At 44.8% G+C, this 23,324-nt stretch overlaps 1 protein-coding gene across 9 annotated transcripts in view; it reads right to left on the bottom strand.

The window, feature by feature from the left end:
• The window catches only part of EHMT1 (euchromatic histone lysine methyltransferase 1), a 124,187-nt gene that overhangs the window by 87,910 nt on the left and 12,953 nt on the right, over positions 1 to 23,324 (bottom strand). Inside the window, exon 1 of one of the 9 annotated variants that reach the window (XM_049832223.1) lies at positions 14,906 to 14,945. The exons of 4 other annotated variants lie outside the window; for them this stretch is intronic. Coding sequence is in view for 1 of the 5 variants with exons in the window: in XM_049832215.1 (XP_049688172.1) it covers positions 14,333 to 14,377 (45 nt within the window). In the remaining 4 variants the exon portion in view is untranslated. Of the gene's footprint in view, positions 1 to 749; positions 816 to 3,255; positions 3,357 to 14,332; positions 14,405 to 14,647; positions 14,715 to 14,905; positions 14,946 to 23,324 lie in introns of those variants that run through there. 4 more of the 9 variants (XM_049832224.1, XM_049832215.1, XM_049832221.1 and 1 more) reach the window with 4 other exon arrangements.

Genomic DNA, 23,324 nt, shown 5'->3' with positions numbered 1-23,324 from the left:
AAAGACACAAAGGTGTATATAAAGTTACTGAGTCCAGTAATTTGAGGGATTTCATCCATTTATTTTTACCAGGTTCTTATACCTCATTTCTAATCCCTGTAATGCTGCCTTGCACTTATCAGTCAACTTCACCTTCAGGAGTCTTATCAATCTGCTTGGGAAGAAAGAAGGCTGCTGCGATCATTTTGTTTTAAAGAGCTACATCCCAATGGATCCAGCTGTGTTGATTTGTACAGCTGCATTACAACAAGCTCCTTACAGAATTAAGGTCAACTCAGCTTGTATCTCATCATAAAAATTCACCAAATATTTTGTCAGGTACGTATTATGCACTTGGAGAGGCGAAAGCCAAACTTCTCAGTAAGAAGCAAACTCCACCGAGCTCACGCCTTTCAGACTTGCAATGTCTATCAGTGACACTATTAATTTCTTTCTTGCCACATAATTGACAATTAAATGGAGGATCTATCTTCACTGCAAAAACCAATGCATGTTAAAAGGGCTACTTGAAGTTATGTTACATGAAGGTTAAAATTATATTCACTTGCCTTTGCTAGTAAGGATACATAGGACGAAATTGCAAATTAACTTAAACTAGCTACAGAGGTCAAAAAAACCTTTGTTTTGTCTTCACTGGGCTGCAGTGCTGAAACAGTCAACTGTCCTGATGCAAACATGGCACTTTCGGCATTGTGGACAGCGCGAGACTGTGACACAACCATAAGACAGATGTGGGAAATGTGACTTACACGACTTCTTCATTCATTAGCCAGGTACAGTTGTGCTCAATTTCCTCTCCTTCAACCATTCACGGGCTTTGTGGGAAGACCTTCGGAATCAGAAGGTTTCTCAGCCTGGTAGAGCACTGCCTTCTCCAGCCTCTCCTAAACAATGGGAACCAGAGACACTCTGAGATGCTCCCGGTGAAGAACGGAAGGGTCAGTCCTTCCCCTTCATCACTCCATCCATATTCAGGGCTCAAGGGACTTTTTTGTATCACTTAGTCACTGGCATAAAGGACAATTAAAATAAATATACTGCAGCCTGCTGCAGAGGCAATGATCAGTACTTGCCTCCCAATCCCTCATTTTGTTTGCCATCTTCACCTGTTTCCCATCTTCTTGCCTACATATTCAGGTGCCTTTTCGTTAACCTTGCTTTGGGATCAGTTTCTTCTGTTTGCACTTGTTCACATGCACAGATGCCCAATCCCTCACCTTTCAAAGCTTTTGTTGTCCATGCCATTTTTTCTCTTCCCCTATTTTTAATTCCTGTATTTTCTTTCTTCTCCATTTCTAGTTTATTCTCTCCATCCCACTTCTGTCTTTCTAATCCTTTCTTACTATCCTCTTGGGGCAGGTTTTAAAACAAAGATCCTGCTGCTGCTCACCTCAAGGTGCAGGGAGCAATGAGGCTTAACTGCTTTATTCTGCAGATTCTGAAAGTGAGCAAACCCATGTGGAAATAACCAAAATCCATAAAACCCTGCCAAGATCCCTGCTCTAGTCTCAAAACCCACCAAATTGACTCCAAAGATATATACGCACTTCACTGACCCAACGGATACGAAGGTACTGCTGCTGCCAAGAACAGTCTCTGGTATCCTAATATAACCTAAGGATAAATCTAAATACTCTTCCCTATTAACGCCTGACCAATGAAAAGTGATAATGTGTATAACTGAACACATATGTGCACACATCCACATATGTGGAAATAGAAGGAAGAGTTTTCTTGCTTCTCTGTCCTTTATTTAAGATTTTTTCTACAAGTTTGGCCTGCCTTGTCCTGCTGCTCTATTAAATGCATATCAGATCGTGTCTGAAAATTCAGGTTTTAAACAGCTGTCCCTATCCCACTTGTAAGGTGAACTGTTAAGCAAGTATTAGTGCAGCAAAACCATGAACCCAGTCCAACAATGAAGAGCAACATCCCCTTGCAAATAAAACTGGTGAGTGAAACAAGTGGTGGAACTGAAGGCTCCCCTCGCACACCACAGCCCGCTGGGAGCCCTGGCCACCCATCCTGCCGCACCGCTGCAGCTTTGCTAGACCGCAGTTTTTAGCCAAAGGCTCAGGCAATATCAGATACTCCTTCTGATAAAACACTCATACTTGCAGGTAACCCAGGCTTTACTGCTTCATCAAACGTCCCGAAGTTCATGCTTACTATGAAGAAGTGAGGACCCTGTAGGTGAAGATCTGTGCAAGGCAGCTGGCACTGTCACCTTGGCGAAGGGGGTCTTGACCAGCCCTGCACAGCTAACACACAAATCCGGGGGAAGAGCGTGCCTCTGAGCCTCTCCCATGTATCATAGCCTTGACTCTGCAAGCTCCAAGGCACTTTGGTCCAAGTTAGCAACACATTTTAAGCATAAAAAAACCTGCTTAAATAAATTAAGCACCTGCTTGAAGTTAGTTTGTGCTACGGGGTGCCCACAGCGAAGCTGACAAAGCCAAGAGAGGCACAACGGGATGAGCAATCAAACAAGGAAGCATAACGATCAAGCCATCAGACCTCCCCCTAAGGACCTTGTTGGGGCTTGGACCTTCTACTTGATGCATTTCACAGCCACAAAAACTAGCCAAAAGAAGGGTTGATGCTGATTTCTCTTCTGACTCTGGACTTCTGCCTCCCCTCCCCAGCATGCCTGTTTGCTTTTGCAAAAGACATTTACAGCGATGACCTCCATTCCATTATGCCTTATATTTTCACTTGCTTTCTTTCATCATTAATGATTAACAATCCCCGTTTAGCATCATACACTTATTCTTTAAATTAAAATAATAATGAAAATTGCGCTGAAGCTTCAGTGTTGGTTTGTTTTTCTTTAAATCAAACTATCCCACAGAAAAGTATGCACTTTACACTAAAGAGGAAAAGAAAAAAAGAAAAAGTAAAGCATGGCTGAATTTTGAGCCCAATAACCTTCTACACTGCCCTTTTGGTGTCTGACAACAAAGAGGCATGAATGCTATCAAGTCACACACAGGTACTGGTAACACAATCCTGCTTTGTACCACTTTCCAGCTAGGTGTTCATTTTAATACAACACAAGCTGCTATGCAATTAAAAAGGCCCCAAAACAAAAGGCTGTAGAAAAAACTGCTAATATACCCAACTACCCTCATTTTTAACCTTAAACAATGAACAAGGCACCAATATAGAACTACTTTTGCAATGTGTAAAATTTAAAAAGAAACAGTTCCCCACACCCCATTAAAAACCCGCCCAGCAGTGATATTTTCTACATACTATATATTATGAATGTGTCCCAAGGCACTGTAGGCTGCGAGCAGCGTTTCATGGCTCCCTTTGCCATCCGCTCCGACATTCACAACAGCGAAGCCCTTCCTCGGCACAGCTGCATTTAAAGCAGAAAAAAAGGGGGCCTGCCTTACCACGAGGCAATTAACAATTGGGGGAAAAAAATTAATAATAATAAAAAATAAATACTTGGCAAGACGAAGCGCCTTTGCAATCCATGGCCTTACCTGCCGGGGAGGGAGAGGCGCGGAGGGAGCCCTCCCAGCAGCAGCACCCTCGGCGCGACCCTTTGCAGAGCACAGCTGGCAAGCGCAGAGGCTCCATGCTGCCGGAGCCTCCGGCGCAGGGGATAAACTAGCCAGGAGACAACCCGTTGCTATGTGCCGCTGAGCCATTTTAGAGGCATTTTGTCTGAGGCAATCTTTAGGAAACCCCAATGGAGTGAAGAATCAGCAGTAAAACCCTCTTAAGGAAAGCCTGGCGGGATGCATACCTCTGTTTGGCCGTGCTGGCATTTTAGATTCCCGTCAAGGATTTTAGAGGCCTACACCGGCACATCCACGCGCTCCGCACCACAGGAGATGGCGAGGAGCATGCTCAAAGGGAGCAGCATCCTCCCGGCACGCCACAGCTCCATCCCATCGTGGCCCCGCACTGGAAGGGGAAGCGAGGAGCCAGGATGCTGCACCGCTCCCGGAGCCTGGCGCGGGGAAGGAGGCGAATCGAGGAGAGCAGGGACAGTTTTTAAGCACTCTCGATCATTCCTCGGAATAAAATAAAAAAATTACTCATCGAGCGATTAAAATGTGCAAACATTTTGCTTGGTGTTCCGACTGCCACATTTAATATTTCAAACAACATCCAGGCCAATATTGTTGCTTAATTTAACATAACTGGATCCCGAATGCATTTCTAACAGATTAAACCACAGAAATATCCACATGTTTTAATGAGGATTTGGCACTGCTCAGAGCCAAACAGATTTTAGCAATATTTTTGGACTACAAATTCTTTCATAAGAAACAAGCCCAGTGGTAATGGATCTGCATTCCCTACATTTCAAGTTTTTTTGGATTTAAGTGCAAATTGAAAAACCTAAATATTTAGTGCCATTATAATTCGAGCAACATCTGGACAATTTTCTTTGCCTCATAAAAGATTTTAGCCAGCTTTGCAGAGGCTCAGTCCATGTTGCTCAGGCAGAATGGCTCCTTTTACATTTGCAAGCTTCACTCAGATTCTGTAGTTTCTATGCCAACAAGCATTTGTAACTCTTTAAAAAGCACATTTGGAAGTGGGGGGGAGATGGAATATTTGAAATGTGATAAAGATTTGTTTGTTTTGTTGTTGTTCCCCCAAATCTAAATCATCCATTCCTCATTTTTTTCTGAGCCCTGGAAACCTCAAAAAGGCCCAATAACCATCATCTCAGACATGGCAAGTCTTCTACTTGCCTCAAAATGCAGCAGTGACTCAGTATGAGAAAAGTTTGTTCAGTCAATCTGATGTAGAAAAATATATATACACACACATATACTCGCATAAAAATATATATATATGTATATATTATTCCAGTTCTCTCTCCAGACAAAGAATCAATAGCAAACGTCTATCGGCATCTCTTCAGACAAGAGCTCTGTGAGGAAAACAACAAATCTGCAGTGCTGAGAAATGAGCCCTCCAGATGTACCCCAGCCCAACCCTAACAGGCTAGTGAAACTCCGTGCAGAGTTACGCGTCCATCTACTACTGCAGCGTACAGGGCCTGCGTGAGTTTTCAAATCCCAAGGAAAAGTAAACAGAGGCAAGCAGCTACTACTTAACTGTCACTGAAAATCCAGCAGTTTGATTTTTAACCAGATTTTTGGAAGCGACACCTCCCCTTCCTCCCCACCCCTAGTCCCAGACCTCACAGATGGCTCTAATTTTATAGTTAACACTTGTGCTCAGCGCTGTGATGTTATAGGTGCATAGAGACAAAGAAACCCACAACCACGAAAAAGCAAAATAAAACATTCAAAGCAAACAATACTACCAATCTTACAAAAATAAGAGAAGAAGATTTTTTTCTTTTTTTTTTTACACAGATGCAGCCTACTAGACACATGATCATTGTGAATTCCTCTTCCTCCTGAAGTTCACACACAGGACCTAGCGATGCCCTTGGAGCTACCATCTCAGGAACACCAGCTCATGACGAAGGTGCCCACCAGAAAAACCAGTCAGCCCAGGCCACTTCACAGCAAGGACAGCTGAAACAAGTTGTTCCCACCAAAAAGCAGGACTACAAGGGTGTTTCTTGGGGGAGTTGCTCACCAGGAGGAGTTGAACAGGCAGCACAAGCAGGGTAGCACCTACCATCGCCTGCTTTGCATAATTTTCTTGTCCATCAGCTCGGGAGGATGAAAGACCAGAACATACAGTGATATTGCTGGCACTAAACTTTCATTTACAGGCTCATGGTTAACAATGGAGATCTGTTAGCTCCTTCAATCTACCTCCTGTGCATATGTAATATATAACCTGACGTGCTGGGAGGGGAGAGGAAGGAAAGACCGTTGATGCCATGCAATAATCAATCCTAACCACAAGACCAAGAGAAAATACTCTTGAGGACCCGAATATGATAAACTTTTATTACTTCAGCTAGACAGGGGATACAGACAAAGGAAGACTGGATGACCTTAGCCAAAGCAAAACGTTTAACACGCTGCTATTCTGGCAGGGCACCAGTTCCTTCCCTCCCTGCACAATCATAGATGATGCAGTGCATCAGACAACCAATTTCATAAGCAACCCGGGATTTGTTTTCGCAAGCAGGGACCAGGATGAGATCCAGGAAGGGCAGAAACTCCCTCGGGGAACAGGAGACAAAAGGACAAGATTATCTATATAGTAGTGCTGACTAAAAAAAAATTATTAATTTTCAAAAGCAGTATTGTCTCACGGGACTAGTAACAGCCCCCAGCAAACAAACACAGTTACTCCTGCAAAGAACCATCAAAAGATCAGGAGAAAAGGCTATGTCTATAAAACTCATTTGACAAAGGCCTACAGGTCACTGCCTAGCACACAGAATGCCTGGAGCATGAGGAAGGTGCCTTGCAAGATATAGCCATTAACACCCACTTTTCCAGTCTTAGCTGTGCTGTAGGAAGGGGCCATGTCCTCCTCTAGCCCAGCTCCCCTCCTCTGACATTGCCTGCCAGGATTTCACAACCTTTGCCATTTCAAAAGCCCTTCTGGCAACCACACCAGCAAGCATGGAGCTATTTTACACAAGACTCTGCGTGACTGATAAATTCAGGCTTCTCCCTCCACATCATGCATATGTAGCTTACGCTGCCTACGGATCAGGACCATAACTGCTGTAAATTAGAGTATTTTCACCTACTTCAGTAACTTTATGGGTTTGTACTAGCTGGAAATACAGCTCCATCTGTGATTTAAGAGACTGAGCCTAAAATACTGAAATCAGAGGCAGCTCTCGACAGACAGGAGGTGGCCACCTGAGCATTCTCTGTCTGGGATAACTTCCTCCATGCTATGCGCAACAAACCAAGTGCACCGACAGCAAGAAATAGGAATCCATACCAGCTACAGAATGAACAAAACTGGGCAGTTTTATGCTGCAGCCTATACCTACACCCCCCTGGGAACTCTGAGACCCCTACTAAGAGTAGGGAGAGTGATTTGAAATCAACCTTTGGCAAAATCAAAGTCTGTCAAGACTCGGATTAATGAATTCCCCTGCCAGGTTTATGAACTTTAACAGATAACCAAAGATTGAGGTGAGACCCAAAGAGGATATTCACACACCCGGTTTTATGTTCCCTAAGCTCACTCTAACCAGGGGAGAGTCTCCCTCCCTCCCCTGTGCTAAGGGACATTTGGGCGATGAACCACTATCTCACCTGGGTATGGTACTCTCCTGCAGTTGGGTACTATTAAGATACCTCCACTGTCCTTCTGCTTGAGATGGCAGCACAAAACCCTGGCTGTAAATGCAACAGATGATCACATGTGCTCTTTGGCTAATGGAAATACCCAGGGGCCATGGGTCCTTTGTGCCCAGCCTTCTCCCAGTGGGTCCCTTATGAGATTACTGCAGCAGCCAAGTAAGACAAATTACTGTTAGCTGGACTAAGTGCTATGGAAAGATCATGAAAATGAATTAACTCCTACCCTTCTCTCTTCTGTGATGGATTACACTCTGCTCCTTTGGAGCAATTTCACATATGGGGAGAGGGAAACATACAACAGATATGAGGAATTTATTGCCATGTGGTTTCTTGTGTTGAAACACAGCACTGAAACTGTCCCCAACGCCTCTGGTCATGCTCTGAGATGAGGAAAGAGCCAGGGCCACATCCAGGTCTGGTGCCAGCACCTTCTCCCTGAATACAGTGGAGATGAGCTCCACCTCCACTATCCCTACACCTGGGAGCCCACACCTGGATGTGCAATGCTTATGGGGACATGAATGACTGGGCAACAAACCCATTTCATTATGCAAGACTCTTGTTTTTAAACACATTGTGCTGCTTCTCTTCACCCTCCCTCAGCATAATCCCCCACTGGAAGCACAGCCATCCCTAACTTCAAGTTTTTATGTATTTCTCAAAGCTTATTGGAATAAAACTGGAAAGCAAAGTGGAGGACAGATTCACCACTCCCCTGACGCTGGTCTAGATCTGGAGCTGTGTCACTGCTTCCACACCGGCTTCACCACTGTGCCCAGCTAGTCAGGAGCCCTGAATGCGTAGCCTGGTATAAAAAATAAATGTGTTAGGTGATAAAATATGAAACTCCCTTCCTCAACTAACGCACCCACAAAAGCTCTAATTTAGCTCTGAGATTCATCACTGAATATTACATCACTTTTGAGCCTTTTAAGGAAGCATTCCAGCATTTTCCCAAATTAATCAGGTAACTTTTTTTTCAGCCAGTCAAAGTTAAAAATAACCAAGAGTTGGGTAGGTGTCAGTGAAAAGCTCTTATAGGGAAAATCTTGTCCCATCACACCTGTAAGGAAGTAAGTCCTTGCCCATCTCCAGGCACTGAAATGCAGCAAAGCCACCTTCCCAGCAAACAAAAACAACGAAGCCCAAGGACAACGCTGCCCATTAATGCTGGATAATTTTAGGGCTTCAATTGCAGGCAGTCCATATTGCTAGCAAAATCCTACATAAGACTTGCAGTATCTACCACAGCAGGCTTGACCCCATTTTCATATGCAGAAGCAAAAAAAAGCCCTTATAATCCTACAGAACACAGAGCAAATAGCACTCTCTGGGACTACTTGAATACCACCCTATTAAAATACAAACATGTTCCTACAGTAGCTCAATGATTTTAAACATTCACCATCTTTTCATTTCAGGTTTTAAGCACTTTGCCTGGCAACTGTCTGAAGGGCAAATCATTATGGAAATAGGAAGACAATTAATTTTCCTTTATTCTGGAAGAGAGGATTATTGGAATAAATAAAATAATCAGCTTAGACATGAGCACAATTCATAACTTATGAAAAACAGAGGACTTTTTTTCATTTTTCTTTCCAAAGAAAAGATTTTCTTGGACGGAGTTTGCAAGGCAACTGCAGAAGTTTTGTAGTTAAATAACCTTGGACTGCTAACTCACAAATAACTCCCTATATGCCATCAATAGGAGGAAAGCTGTCATTTCAGACACTCTTAGAACCACTTTTTTTATTTATTTAATATAGCAACTTTGAACACCCCCAAAAAAAGATACAATGGCTACTTCCCAATCTCATTTTGTACAGAGGTAAATCTGAAGCAGCCCCAGGCTAGATGCAGTCCTAGTCCCAGTGGGAAAGGTGTCACAGGAGTAAGAGTAGCCATGGCACCACACACTGACAACAGCAGGTCACTGCTCTTTAGGGTCTCCTCCTCATCCAAGGCTCTGCCCCCAGTAAAGCCACATTGAGTCTGTTGAGATTAGTGAATTTATCTGGATTTCAAGCACTGTAGAAGATACTGGAACCAGTTTCAAATCAAGCAAAGGAAGATTATATGCTAATGCTTGCTGATGAATGCAAAGGAGAAGAGCAACTGTCTAATCAACGCCACTATTTGACGCCAGCCTGTAGCACTAGATGCTCAGCATCATGATTAATATGGTTAAAGGAGTATCCAATACACTGTGACATGCATGTATACCTACATATATGAATTAAATTAAAGGTAAGGCATTTATCTCCCAAACACCAGTGGGAGAGGTGAACAAGAGGAAAAGGGGAGCCTTCCAAGTTCATATTAGCTAGAGATGAAGTTATTATTTACTCAGAAAATTTGGGGATATCTTGGTAAGAACTGTACAGTTATTTCTGAAGGACTCCTCTAATAAGCAGTGTGAGTTATAAAAATAGTATGGAAACTGTGGTTCAAGGTTGCTACAGCCTCGAAAAAGAAAGAGAGATAATTGATGGAGGCACAGATTCCCAGGAACACTAAGGACTGTAAAAGTACTGAGAAATCAAATTGATGATCTGGAAAATAAGATGAGATTAAGAATGATCAGGTTAGTGGGGGCTCCTGAAGGAGCAGAAGCAGGAGAAAGCAGACTTTTAGTTTGCAGTGGATTATTAAGGAGGTTAGGGATGAATAATTTCTACTGTTAGTATTGTGTCCTGGTGAGCCGTGTCCCCAGACAGGCCAGTTATGTAGTGCCCCGCACCCCTCCAGGGAAGGAGCTCACTCGTGCATCAAGGAGCCCACGTGTTTAAGCCAGCTCATAAATCTGAGCCTGGTTCCAGGATCCGGCACTGTCTCCCTCCACTGCTGTGACACCAGAGGGAAATGCATGGCTCAGAGCTGCTCCCTTTGCTTTCTCTAACAGTGGCTCTGCAAACTCAAGGTGCCCAGGCACAGCCGTATTGCAGCAGCTGAAGAAAGCACCACTGGAAAGAGTTCCTGCACATACCAGCACCCCTGCCCTTCCCACAGGGAGCAGCCATTTCTTCTGTTTGCTTCTCTAGCTGCAAATCACTGTGCCAGCAAGTAGGTCACAGACTAGATGGCGCTTGAAGAATCACCTGCAGTTCCTTTCCTCTTTTTTTTTTTTTTTACATTTTTAGGAGCCACCAAGTCACTTCACCACCACTTTCAAAGCCAGCCTCCTCCAGCACAGCCCCTCCATCCATCCCTCCTGGTCCTCTCCTCCTCCGACTGCCATGCTCACAGCCCTGTCTCCTACGTTTCTGCTCTCTCCCTGCTCTGTTTAATTCCATCTTTCCCCTGCAGGTGGATGCAGGTCTTCAAAGCAGGATTTTTTCTTCCATCTTCCCTTTCATCACAGACCATAATTTTCCAAGCATAACATACCACATTGTATTGCCTCTCTAACACTCAGAATCCCAAACATATGTCCTCCATGCTGATCAATTCATTAAGTCTCATCCACCACGGGAACGTAGTTATTTTACTAATTTCACAGCCAGGTTAAAAAAACGCAGCTCCTTCCCCCGTGCCCGTAAGTTCACTTATTAATTCTCAGGGAGTAGGGGCGTAGGGAGTCCCCTTTGCCAGCTGCTGCTTTCAGGCTTGTTCCAGTCCTGTCTCAAGCAGGGCTTCACCAGCCTCACCAGGGCTCCCACACGGTCTGCTGGGAGATGCTGCAAGGCCCTTCTCTGCTTCGCCCAGGACATGCAGAAGACCCAGCAGCCCGTCCGGAGGGCTCTGGACGGAGGGAGAGCACTGCGAAAGGGCACGAAGCAAGGCTGTAGCAGCAAGGAGCTAGTTCAGGGTGTTAAGGAAGCTGAAATGCAGCCATAAACTGGATTTCAAAATGGCCAGGAAGGCAGGAGAGGAGGAGATAAAACTTCTGCTCTGAAGTGAGCTTCAGTAAGGGATGAAGGTGGAAAAATGCTGCGAGTTACAGAAAACCCTTCCACACAGCTTCACAGCAGAAAGAGGATTCATCACAGCAAATAATTACAAGGCTTATATCATAATGTCTGGTTTTAAAGTCATTGCCAATTGACTAAAGGTTGGCTGAAGCAGTTAGAAGGGAGAGAAGAAAAGACACCAGGCTTTGAAGTGGTCATCATTTGATTATGAAAGACTGGGACTTTGATGCAATGTATTACACAGTAACTTTTTCCTCCCTGTGGTTGCCAGGGTTGCATACAGTTTCTTTAGATACACCTGTAAGATTCAGTTCCATTTTGTTCTTTCTGTTTTGAATACAGTCCTTGGCTGCTACGATACCAAAGAGGTGAGCAAGTCCCAAATTCAGGTTTCAGTTTCTCCACCAAAGTTATGCTGATGTGGAAAGAGAGAAAACTGGCCACACAGGCAGAATTTTCCACAGAAATCTAAAGAGGAGAGCCTTTAAATTCAGGCAATGAATCCTCCTGAAAAGCCCAAGCTATCCATCTCAATAAAAGCACCCAGAAGTCCCCTGCACTGCATTCCCTGCATGCACTGCAGTTCACACAGCCCCATCCGCCCTGACCCGTGGGACACGTGAGTTAAACACCTGGGGTAACGTTTTCGGGTGGGATGAAACCTCTGCTGTTGCCAGGTGACTCCAGCCTCAGCACTGGCTGTTGCCTCCCCCTGTTCCCTGTAAGCTGCTGCTCCTACAGCCAGAGCAGCAGAAGCAGACATGCCCCAGCCCCTCAGCTGCTGGGGTTCACAGCCTGCCACGCAGCAAAAATTGCACCCATTCCAGTGGGCTGTGAGCTGCCCAAGCTGAAGAACCAACCTCTGCTTGGTTTGGCCATACCGGAGGGCTGGAGGACTCGCGCAGAGAGCGAGGTGCCCACTCCGTGGGATCACCCCAGCAGGGATCTGCAGAGATCCTGCGGCAGAGCCCAAGAACACATTTGCAAACTTTAAACTAAACAGAAATTCAGTTTGGATGTAGCTATCTTTTCCTTTCAGACTTATCAGTTCCAGGGCTTGCTGGAGAGGATCTGAATGCCTTCTCGGCAGACAAGAGCCCTGCGCAGGAGGGAAGCAGTTGTGGGCTGAGGCTCTCACAAAAGCTGCTCCAATCCAGAGGCACAAAGTCCCCAGGCCACCAAAGGCTTGGTAAGGCTGAAGCACAGTGCTCCATGCTAGGGGCTCTCCTCAGCCACTGAAAACCCCCTAAAAGAAGACGAGGAGGAGGGCTTTACTCTTTGGCTTTGAGCCAAAAGGCATGGCACTGAGGAAACCAGTGTCACCTTTGTCCTTCTGTTGAGCCTTTCCCCCGTTTTCTAGTGCCAGAGATGCCCGCCCTGGTACTGGAGACCGAAGGAAAAAGTTTAAAGCTGGTCCAAACTTCTTTAGGAATAACTTGATTCTCTTTCCCAGTGAGGTTGCAATAAAGAATGAGATGATGGATCCAGGCTCCCTAAAGTCACCTACTGCAAAAGGGAAAGACAGCGATGACCTGCACTGGGGGAGAGCCAGCGACAAGCACCTCGTTTCAGCGTATGGACCAGTCCTGGTACCACAGGACTTCTGGGTCCTGTACTGGTAAAACAGCTCCCCACCTACACACTTTAGGTTAAAGATGTATTTTTGTTACACCCTGATCGTAAATTTTAAGGTTTATTTTAACTTTCTTGCTTTCACCTTTGTTTTTCAAAAAAACCTATTTCCCAGCCCTTCAACCAAGTGCACTTGAAATAGAATTTGATGCATTTTCCTCTGAACTGAAAAACCCCTGTCGTGGTGACAGATATGTTGCTGGCATAAGATAAAAATCTGAAATAGAAAATACTCATCCACCACTGAGAAACATGCAACACCGCTGGATCCCGACAGAACCACGGTCCTCTAAGAGACAAGTCTTTGTTCTCACGATTTCCAAAACAGTATTCTGAAAACAATGTCCCTCCCTATATAGATTTATATTGCTATATCTCTATCATTTTCCTTACACCCATCAAAATGAAGATATAATTAACCCATCCTCAATAGAAATTACAATGATTTTGAAACAGCAAGAAACAATCTATTTGCATTTGGTAGCTAATTATTCCCCCTACGCACACAGCCATCAATGTTCCCTAAAACCATCCACGGAACAGACAATCTGTGCTAGCCAGAGCTTCTGGAAAGGAGGGGAAAAGGAGGGACTAAGTAAAAAACCTCAACATTGGGGCGGCAAAATTTTCTTCAAACACGCAGCATCTCAAGCTCAGCCAAGTCTGTAATAGAATTGCCCTTCTGAACTCATCTGACAGCATTAGCATCCACCTGTGTATCGCATGTAAGCTGACAGCTACCACAGGACAAATCTAGTGGGAGCCACTGACATTTGCAAAATTATTGAATTACTAGTCCCTTCTTCACACCACTCCAAGGAAATATGAAGCCATTTTCCAATACACAACATCACAAACAGATCCTGCTGTCGTTGGACATAAATTTAACACCAGGTAACCACCAGGACTACTGTCATAGCCATGCAACACATGAATTTTCAGTGGCATAGGCAGAGTCACATCTGTTATTCACTCCTCGAAGGAGGAAGGGTGTGCCCTTCTTCTACTCATACACAGTCCTGAAGACTTGCTGAGGAGTGATCTCTAACAACCTGAGCTTGAGGGGAGCGATTTATTCCAGTTAGGTACATAACACTCAAAATGATGCCCTTCCCCGCCCCCACCCCCCGCCAGGCAAGTTTTGCTGACAGTTCACCTCTATTTCCTCATCATTCAGAAGGATTAGCTAGATGTTTTTAAGAGGTAAAGACGCAAGCCGTGGTTAGTGAGCACTGCCTCTCCCAGCTCAAGCACTGAGCTGAAGCAGCCTGAGAAAAATCAAGCCACCCAGGTATTTCTGCTTGACGTCCTGGGAGCCCCCAGGTTGGCCCTCCATCGCTTGTGCTGTAAGTATTTGGAGGAAGCTGATATAAAGCATCAAGGGCGGTAAATCACATCCTCCTTCACCCCCGCTTTCTGGAGGCAAGTAGATAAAACGCTGTTCACTCACTAGGAACTAACAGAGGTTTTCCTTCCTCCAGGATGCACCCGTAAAGCAGCGACTGGGAAGGAAGGAGCTCGGCTTCACCTTGACACAATCCGTATGCCTGCAACACTTACCTCGCTGGCAAGGCATTCTCTCCTCAACATGCGAAAAGTGATCATCCTTTAAAGCAAAGCCAAAATATCTCAACGATTATTTTTCTTCCCCCATCTGACACAGGTTTGCAGCTCCTCAGGCATGGGGAGGAGGGGGAGCAAAATAAAAAAAAGAGACTATTATTCTGTAGGCAATCAAAGCTAATCCCTTTACACATTTTCTTTCCAACAGAAGCATGAAATATCGAGTCCCACTGTGTTCTGATCACAACTAAACAGGACTAGGTGTTTTCAGTTCCCTTCTGCCAACACAGCTCAATGTGCAGCAGGCCTCACCTCGTATAATCATTGAACTCAACACGAAGTCACCCTGGTGCTCTACCCCAGCTCTAGAAAGTCAGCCCGTGCCTCAGTATGGCCTTGCAAGGAAATAGGATTACTTTGGCCTGGAGGAAAAAAAGAAACCACAACATGAAGGTCACCCATAAAATCATTACACAGATCCCTCTTCCCCAGCTCTTAGAAAAAAACCTTTATCAAACCCTCAACCTTAAAGTAGAAACACAAAAAGATATGTACATTAATCCCATATACCTCCGTCAATTTTTTTCCTCGTGTCTTTAGAGCAGTTGTTTACTGCAGCCAACTGCAGAGAAATTACAGTAGCTTAACTCTCCAACTCCCTCTAAAGGATTAATCTTCCAGTGAGCATGCTCACGCGAGATCTTTTTTCAGCAGTTGCATCCATTTCATGAAGTGAGGGCTGCTGCAGACATGAGGAAATGCCATTTCAGGACTACAGGCAAAGCTAAACAGCCCCCAAAATAAGGGCTAATCCCTTCCTAGAGCTCTAGAAAGGATCTCTGCCCAACCATCTACCTCCAATGAGGTTTAAAGATTTCACGTTAGTGTGCCCTTTCAGGAAGAGGGGGGGCTAGTGGTTTCCCTGCGACACGTTTTAAATGTCTGATCTTGGCTTTTCTCTACAAGCTGGTGGACAGTTCATCCACCGAATCTTAAGTCAAAAATAGCTTCTTCTCACTGGCAGATTTTTCTTTTGTATCACTTGTTGGCTCATCTTTGCCTTTAAAAAAATCAGGAAGATAATTTGGGGGGGGGGGAACATTCAAATAAAAAGGAACAGCTTTAAAAATCTAGTTCTCATCTCTGCATCACAGTAGATAACAGATCCTGAGACACATTTAACTCCACAGATTAAGGACCCATGCAAATGAGGATTTGCTAGTAGACAACAAATCCAGTATCTAAACAAGGCTGTTCAAGTAATCTTGTCCATTCTCTCCTAGACAACTGTAGATTAAAACTGCTCTATTTGAGGTATTTCTCCCTCACCCCAAACGGCGCACCTTGAATCAGAGCTTTCCTGGTGAAAATAAAGCTCCAAAATTAAGGACAAATATTTACACTTTAGAAATAGATTCTTCCATTTTCATCTCCCCATATTACCAGGGTACTGCCGGACCCCTTCCCATTTATCTATTTTATGTCTTGTTGCTTAATTGCTCTTTGTAGCTGATAGAGATCCAAGCCTTCCCCTCCCCCACGCAAGGCTCTTATTTCAAGTTTTAAACCCTGCTTGAGTCTAGGACACATAGAGACCAGACTGTAACCCCTGAGCGCTGGGGAAAATCCAGAGTGAGCTACAGCCAAAGGTGTGAAATTGCTTCACAGATCCAGTTGCCAGACTTCACCCCAGCCATTACAAAGATCTAAACTTTTTTTTTCTGAGAAGTCTTGAATGCCTTTGATGCCATGAAGCCCCTTTTATGTTTTAAGCCCTACATGTGAATCCACAAAAAAGGCAACATGTCATGATAGTGTTAAATAAGGGCTATGTCTGCTTTTTAAAATGAACGCTCACCATAGCGACAGTCTCCGTAAGGAATGATAAAACGTATGGTGACACTGGATATTTTGTTCTGTTGTCACCTAAATAGAATCACCCACAGAAAGGAAATCTCTGTTACCATGCATTAAAATAGACGCTTTGTTTTATTTATAAGGCATCCAAACTGGTTGGTTTGGATGTGTCATAGCACAGGCTGTTCATCCACCCCTCCCTGCTCTATCCTTTGGGGACTTAATGAATGATGCCTGCACTCATCCTGCCCTCACGTCCCACTGATCTCAGGTGGTGCTGAGGCTGCTCCAACTTCTCAGAGGAAGGTCTGGAGCCAGGGTGGGATCTGTCCCTAAAAATCCCTGCAAAGAAAAATCCCAGACTTAAGAGCAGGCAGATGTGAAAGCCTTGATGCGGGAAGATCATGTCCTGCGCTTCCTCCTCCGTTGCAGGATTACACCCAAACATGAAGTTGGCATATCAGATATGGAGTTATCCTGACCTGTCATTCCCAATTTGGAAACCAGTCATGCTCTCTGAGAGTTTAGACTTTGAAGATTGACTGCTATTGATTCTTCTTCAAGCAAACGGCCCAAGCTGGCAATCAGTCAATAATAAGCAATTACTTGACAGTTTCTTATCTCCAGATGCCAGCCCAGACAGCTCGATTCATAGAGGCAGCAGGTCAATAAATCAAAGCTGTTCTCAAATTCTGAAATATCATCATTTAAAAACCCACCCAGCCTTCAACCTGGCTGAAAAAGCATACAGGACAGAGAGATTCCTGCGGAACAGTATGGTGGCGTATTACTAATTTACCAAACAGGAGATATAGTACGTGATGTGGTGAAATCCACCTCTGACACTCCTCATTTGTCATGAGTAGTATGAAAGTTGCAGCTGGATGAAGACGATGAGAGAGAGAAGAGGAAGCAAACCCCTTCTCCTTCGAACAGTTACTTGTAGGGAAGAAGCAGAGCAGGGCAGCCTTCCTTAAACACTTGCCGTTCCTGGCTGGGTCACTTTGACCCACCTCGCTGTTCCCTGGGAGCCTCAGAAATAGCAATGGATACATGTTTAACAATACTGTGACAGCAAATTGATGGCACCTTTCTAATATCCCCGCTGTGGCCCTGGATATAGAATTAATCATTTCTTCCTAGGAAATGCACTTTGCTCTTTCGTGGACTAAATGTGATGCAAGTATGTGAGCCGAAGGCTCCTCTTGTGCATTTCAGTGTGACCCAGAGGCAATGCTGTTAAATCCAGTGGTGCCAACACAGTGCAGCAGAAGAGAAAATCTACCTTGCCAAAAACTCACATAGGCATTTTATGCTCTCAGTGCAGGCTCCCTTTAAAGACCCACATGTATGAAAAGAGCTAAGAGTTGCCTGTATAATTTGCAAGAGACCACACAGCTGGAATGCAAGCCTAGTGCAATGGCAACCTTCTATCTAGTCCTGCAGAACCCAGAAACTGGTACCTTCACTGTTTATCCATGGGTTCTCCATAAGTCATGGAAACAGCCTAAGAGTACCAAAAGAACAGAGCAATACTTGATAAGTAATTCTGTTTCTACTGCTAGAGGGTGCAGGTGGCCTACAGGATGCTGTATTCTCCATGTCAGGTGTTAACCACAGGCACAGAAGGAGGTAAAAAAGGTACCAACAAGCTGCACAAGCACAGTAAATCCAAGACCCCTGGAGCCCATGAAGCTTTCTGCTTATGCTGCAGAAGTGTCCCAGATTCATCAAGCATGGAGCAGCTCCACCACCATACAGCAGTGTAGCTGTGACCCCAATCTAGGCAGGTTGCTAGGGGTCTAAACAGTGCCAAATACATGGGAGAAGGTGGCAGCACGAGGTGGGAACATCCTACCAGCAGATCCCAAAGAACAGAGCATGGAGGCTTCTTGCTTCATTTCACATGACCTCTGGTTCCAGGAAGAAATATATTTGTATAATGATGACCGAATCTTGCAGACTGAGCATGTCCAATCACACTAGCTTGATAAAACAAGATTTTGAGCCCGGTATCTAAACAAAAAGAGGTGACCCACTGGAAGCAGGGTCAACCCCATGGCTGGTACTCACTCTTCACACTCTGTTTGCCACAAAATGCACCTATTTGAGGACATGGTCTAAATGTCCTCAGTCTTCAACACCTTTCCAAGGTCTGGGAGGAAAGGTCAGGTGAAAGGCAGCAGATTAAGAATTACTTCAATTGTACTTCCCAGTTGGGTCAGACTTCTTGTGGAGGAGCCTACTGAGGTTTTCACCTCGAGCTACACACAGTGCACTTGGTTCTTCATTTTGTCAGTGGCTGGGCCAGCAGGAAACTGTGGGAATATGTGCCCAAAATCTGAAAAGGATTTATTCTCTTCTTACCCACAGAGTATCTACAGGTGGCTTTTACACTGTCAATCTAGTCTGCAACATCATGGCAAAGCATGGAAGAGCACTCATGAGAAGAAAAAAAAAAGCATTAACACATAGTATTGTATCACTATCACCATTTATAGTAAAGCCACAAAACGCCAAACCAGCTGACAGGATCCCACAAACCACACTACAGAGCAACAGCGGGCTCCAGAGTTTTGCAGCCTACCGGAATTATTTTCACACAATACCTGCATTTTTCCAGTATAAAATACAGTGCCCTTTCCTCTCCCCCTCCAGACGTACAGATGAATGGCAGGTCAGCCCATCCATACTGTAAGGACAGTCTAGTGGTAGCACAGCTCTCAGAGGAGCCTGCACAACTGCTGGAGTTGCTGACCACTGAAACAGTTATTTATTTACCCACAAAGGAAAGCAACCATGCTGCCTGCTATTGGCCTGGTTTCAGTGGATATACAGCCTCAGTCTAATCTGTGTTGTCATCATCCCCACTCTGCAAAAGGAAAATAATATAGCATAAATGCAGCAGTAACACAAGACTATTTCTTATCTTTTATGACGAAAACAATGGCAGTTGCAAGACAATGAGATATCACAACCTGCCATTCATCCTTCCCATCTCAAGGCATGACCATTTCATACAAAAGCTGGTCATCACCTGTTATGCTCTGCGTCCTTCTTTTAAACCATAGTGGTGTGTTAGCACCAGGACCCCGCTGCTTCGGGTCTGAAAGTGTTGCTAGAGCAGCAAATGCTAGAAACTGGAGCAGAGAACAAAACGGCTCCACAGCCCCACTGAGGATGTTATCAAGAAGATAGCAAGAATGTAAAATGGGACCAAGACACCTCTCTTAGAGGAGGGAACTGCCATCTCCAATACTTTTGGTGAGCAGAATGATAATTTAGGAAGTCCATCATCTCAGTAAGAAATTACAGCAGCTCAGCCCCATGTCTACTTCTTATCAGGAGCCCCATGACAAGGCATTGCTCCTCTTCATGATCCATTGTTTCATGCCCAGCATGAACATGCCATTGCAGTCAGATACCTCACAGCTGACTTTGGTCCAGAGAGGCAGGAATTAGGGACAGACTTTTCTGTAAAGGCAAAGTAAATTCCTGCTTGCATGTCTAGCAGGTTGGCTTTGCAGGAGGAGACCTGGTCAGAGTACCTTTCACTGGACAAATCCAGTTTAGGTTAAATTCCAGAAGTTCATTGAGCAGGGTAGACAAAATTAGTCTCTTAATGGGGTCTCACTGTATTCCAGACACCTTTCAGGGCTCATCAGAGTAGCCCAGGTGGTTGCAATGAGTACGGATGCTTTAGAAAATAATCCTCAAAGCAGACTGATTCAGGGAGTTTCCTTTGGCCCTTCTAGCACCTTCAGCATGGAGACACTACACCAAAGATGTGTGTGAATGGTGCCCTAACTGAAATATTACTCACTGGAGTGTGGGGAGGAAGCAAGTTTCTGTGTGACTGCAGCCCACTGTCAAAATCAGTCCATGGTGGTTTGTGTTCGCTGTATCACGCTGTCTGCATGTGCTGGCATAGAGTTAATTTTTCTTCATAGTAGCTAGTATGAGGCTATGTTTTGGGTTTGTGCTGAAAACAGTGTTGATAATGCCACGATGTTTTTGGTACTGCTGAGCAGTGCTTACACAGAGTCAAGGCCTTTTCTGCTCCTCACCCCACCCCACCAGCGAGCAGGCTAGGGGGGCACAAGGAGTCAGAAGGGGACACAGTGAGGACAGCTGACCCCAACTGACCCAAGGGACACTCCAGACCATAGGATGTCATGCTTAGCATATAGAGCTGGGGGAAGATGAAGGGGGGACATTCGGAGTGATGGCGTTTGTCTTCCCAAGTAGCCATTACACGTGATGGAGCCCTGCTTTCCTGGAGATGGCTGAACACCTGCCTCCCCATGGGAAGTGGTGAATGAATTCCTTCTTTTGCTTTGCTTGCGTCTGCAGCTTTTGCTTTGCCTATTAAACTGCCTTTATCTCAACCCACAAGTTTTCTCACTTTTACCCTTCTGATTCTCTCCCCCATCCTGCTGGAGGGGAGTGAGTGAGTGGCTGTATGGGGCTTAGTTGCCGGCTGGGGTTAAACCATGACACTGCAGCACCAGTTTTGGTACTGGAGAACTCTGGAAGACCTCAGAGGATCCTTGTACTTCACATGCACATGGATTCATTTCATCCCACGCTGATTCCAAGGATCTGACTAACTCTGATTTGTCTCTCAAGATGAACAAAAACTGTTTGAGTGGGTCCTTTTTTGATTAGCAGAAACTGCCCCTCTGCACCTGGTCTTCCTATCATACACCAGTGGCTTTCAACCTTTGCTCTGCCACCTATTTCCAGAAGGCTCCATGAGGTAGCTAAGAAGAGCAAGCCACTTGCAGTAGTCATATTTGCTATACAGACATTTACACCCTACTGGCATGGGATTAAAAACCACTCAGACAAACTAAGCAGAAGTATCAGAGGGGAAGTCCTGGAGGCGTCAGACTTTACATATGAAAGCCAAAAAAATTTTTTTCAAAGCTTAAGCAAATGGTTTAGTGAAGCTGACAAAGACAAAAATTCTCATGGTGGCTTATGAAAATGAGTATGATGGCTAGCAAAGGCAGTACCAGCTTCAAGGAAGTAAGGCTCAAAGCCTGGCTCTGAGCTGGCCTCGCCTTCGGCTTTTAACACCTGTACAGGTTACAAACCAAGCAGCGAAGAGGATGAACATTATTTATCCACCCTCTGGATTAAAATTCAAAGGTGGAGAAGTTACATGAGCTGCTGAGGATCACAGCACCGAGAGACTGCCTTGCTCTGGGAACAGATGGCCAAGCCCCACGCTCTGAAGCCTGCCGTAACACACAGTGAGAATCCAGACCTCAGGAAAACTGAAGGGTTTTGCCGCAACTTGATCCAAAGGCCCTGATAGCACAAGACTCTGACTACGACCTTCCAAAACAGGCAGGTATCAATGCTCAGATGTCTCCTAGAGTGCCTGCTCACAACTCTGGGAGAATCATTGCCTCCTCCACACTCTGAGCCTTACTCTGTTTTGCTCAACAACATACCTTTCACACGGCATGCAAAGCAAATGACCAGTGGGATATGGTCCAGCCTCACCTCAACTGGCATCTATGCTCCAGCTTTTCGTCTGTATGTTTCCAAAATAGCTTGTTCCCTATTTGACCCATTAAAAAAAAAAAAAAAGAAAACCCAACACAGAGAAATACAAACACATGGAATGACACTGAAATAGTGTAATGTAGAAAAAAGTAAATTAATTCAAGGACCTGATTACTGGTCCATCCACAATTCTTACATCTTTTTAGCTATCCCTGATAAGGCATCCTCTACAGCATGCTAGTTCTGTTGAGACAATTCAAAGCATATTCGAAGTTATACTGACATAATAAATGCAATCCTATGAACATGACTTTGGTCAACACACTTACATGATGTGCAGCACAGCCACATTTATACCAGCGTAAACATGCTTATATCAACCTGGCTAAGTCCTGTGTCTTCACACAAATTAGCTATACCAATACAGAAGTGCTAACTTTAATTGTCTGTAAATCAGGATTTGTAGAGGTACAGTCTGTATATGCTAAGAGCTGTATGTAAATGAGCTCTCACAGTACAATCTTAATTAACAGTCATAGTTTTCAACATGCAAAGGAACTGCCATGATCATCCTGTCAGTGGTGATTTCTACAAATCCAGTGGCTCATATCTGAGAACCTGCAACTGCTGTTTAAAACACGCCACCATCATCTCCTGCTTCCTGACTTCTCTGCTCTGCTGAGGAGGGCTGTGAGGAAAACACCTCTACAGGAGCCCTTAGCCAAGAGATTTTTATGCCATGGAATTAGCTTGCTTCACTCAGGAGGGCTTATTTTGCCAGCAAAACTGCACCCACACTCAACAAGGCACCTGCATAGCCCTACCAAGGAAGCATTCCTAGATGGAAGCATGGCTCATGCCTACCCACACATCTAGGGCTTAGACGTCCAACCCTATATCCAAGGTGCAGCCAGCATCTGAGCCATTACGTCACCGATTACCATTACGTCTCCCTGTAATGCTGAATACTATGGTGTATTAGTAATTATTACTCAGATGCGTAAATGTTTGCAAGATCAAAACCTACGTGTCTAGCCGCGTTATGTAATTACAGAGCAGAGCACTCAGCAGCACACAGTTGCACTCCTCTTCTGCCTGATTTGGATCTGCAATGTACCACTATGAGAGGCACCATGGGCTCATTCCCACACCAAGTTGTGTTCATATAAATAACCTATGCCACAGGTAGATCACTTGGCACGCTCAAGGGGGGCAGTCAGGAGAGGAAAGGGTTTTTATCTGATTTGGGGCACCACATCCCTGGAGAAGCTGATGCTGTCACACAAGCAACTCGTAGAATCTAGTAGAAATGATAGAGATTTTAACTAGTCCTCCCATATGCTGCCCAGCCCAGAAGGCAGCAACGCGATACAGCATTCTTGTGTCAAGAGAGGCAGATGTGCTTAATACCACAGTGCAGCTGGTGAGTTAAGGGGAGGAGACGCATCACCAAGATAATGGCAGCGTCTGCGTGAAGATTAGCTCTAAAAGTAAGCTTGGGAAAACAGCCCCTGAATTTATATGGAGAATAACAAAAATTTTGATTCATGTATTCCTGTAGAAAGAAATGGGGAAATTACTGTATTCTTGGAAATTCATTTGCGGAGGTGGCCTG

This window comes from Accipiter gentilis, chromosome 29 (assembly GCF_929443795.1).
Source record: "Accipiter gentilis chromosome 29, bAccGen1.1, whole genome shotgun sequence".
Lineage (NCBI taxonomy): Eukaryota > Metazoa > Chordata > Aves > Accipitriformes > Accipitridae > Astur > Astur gentilis.
This window is presented reverse-complemented; position numbering and strand designations above follow the sequence as displayed.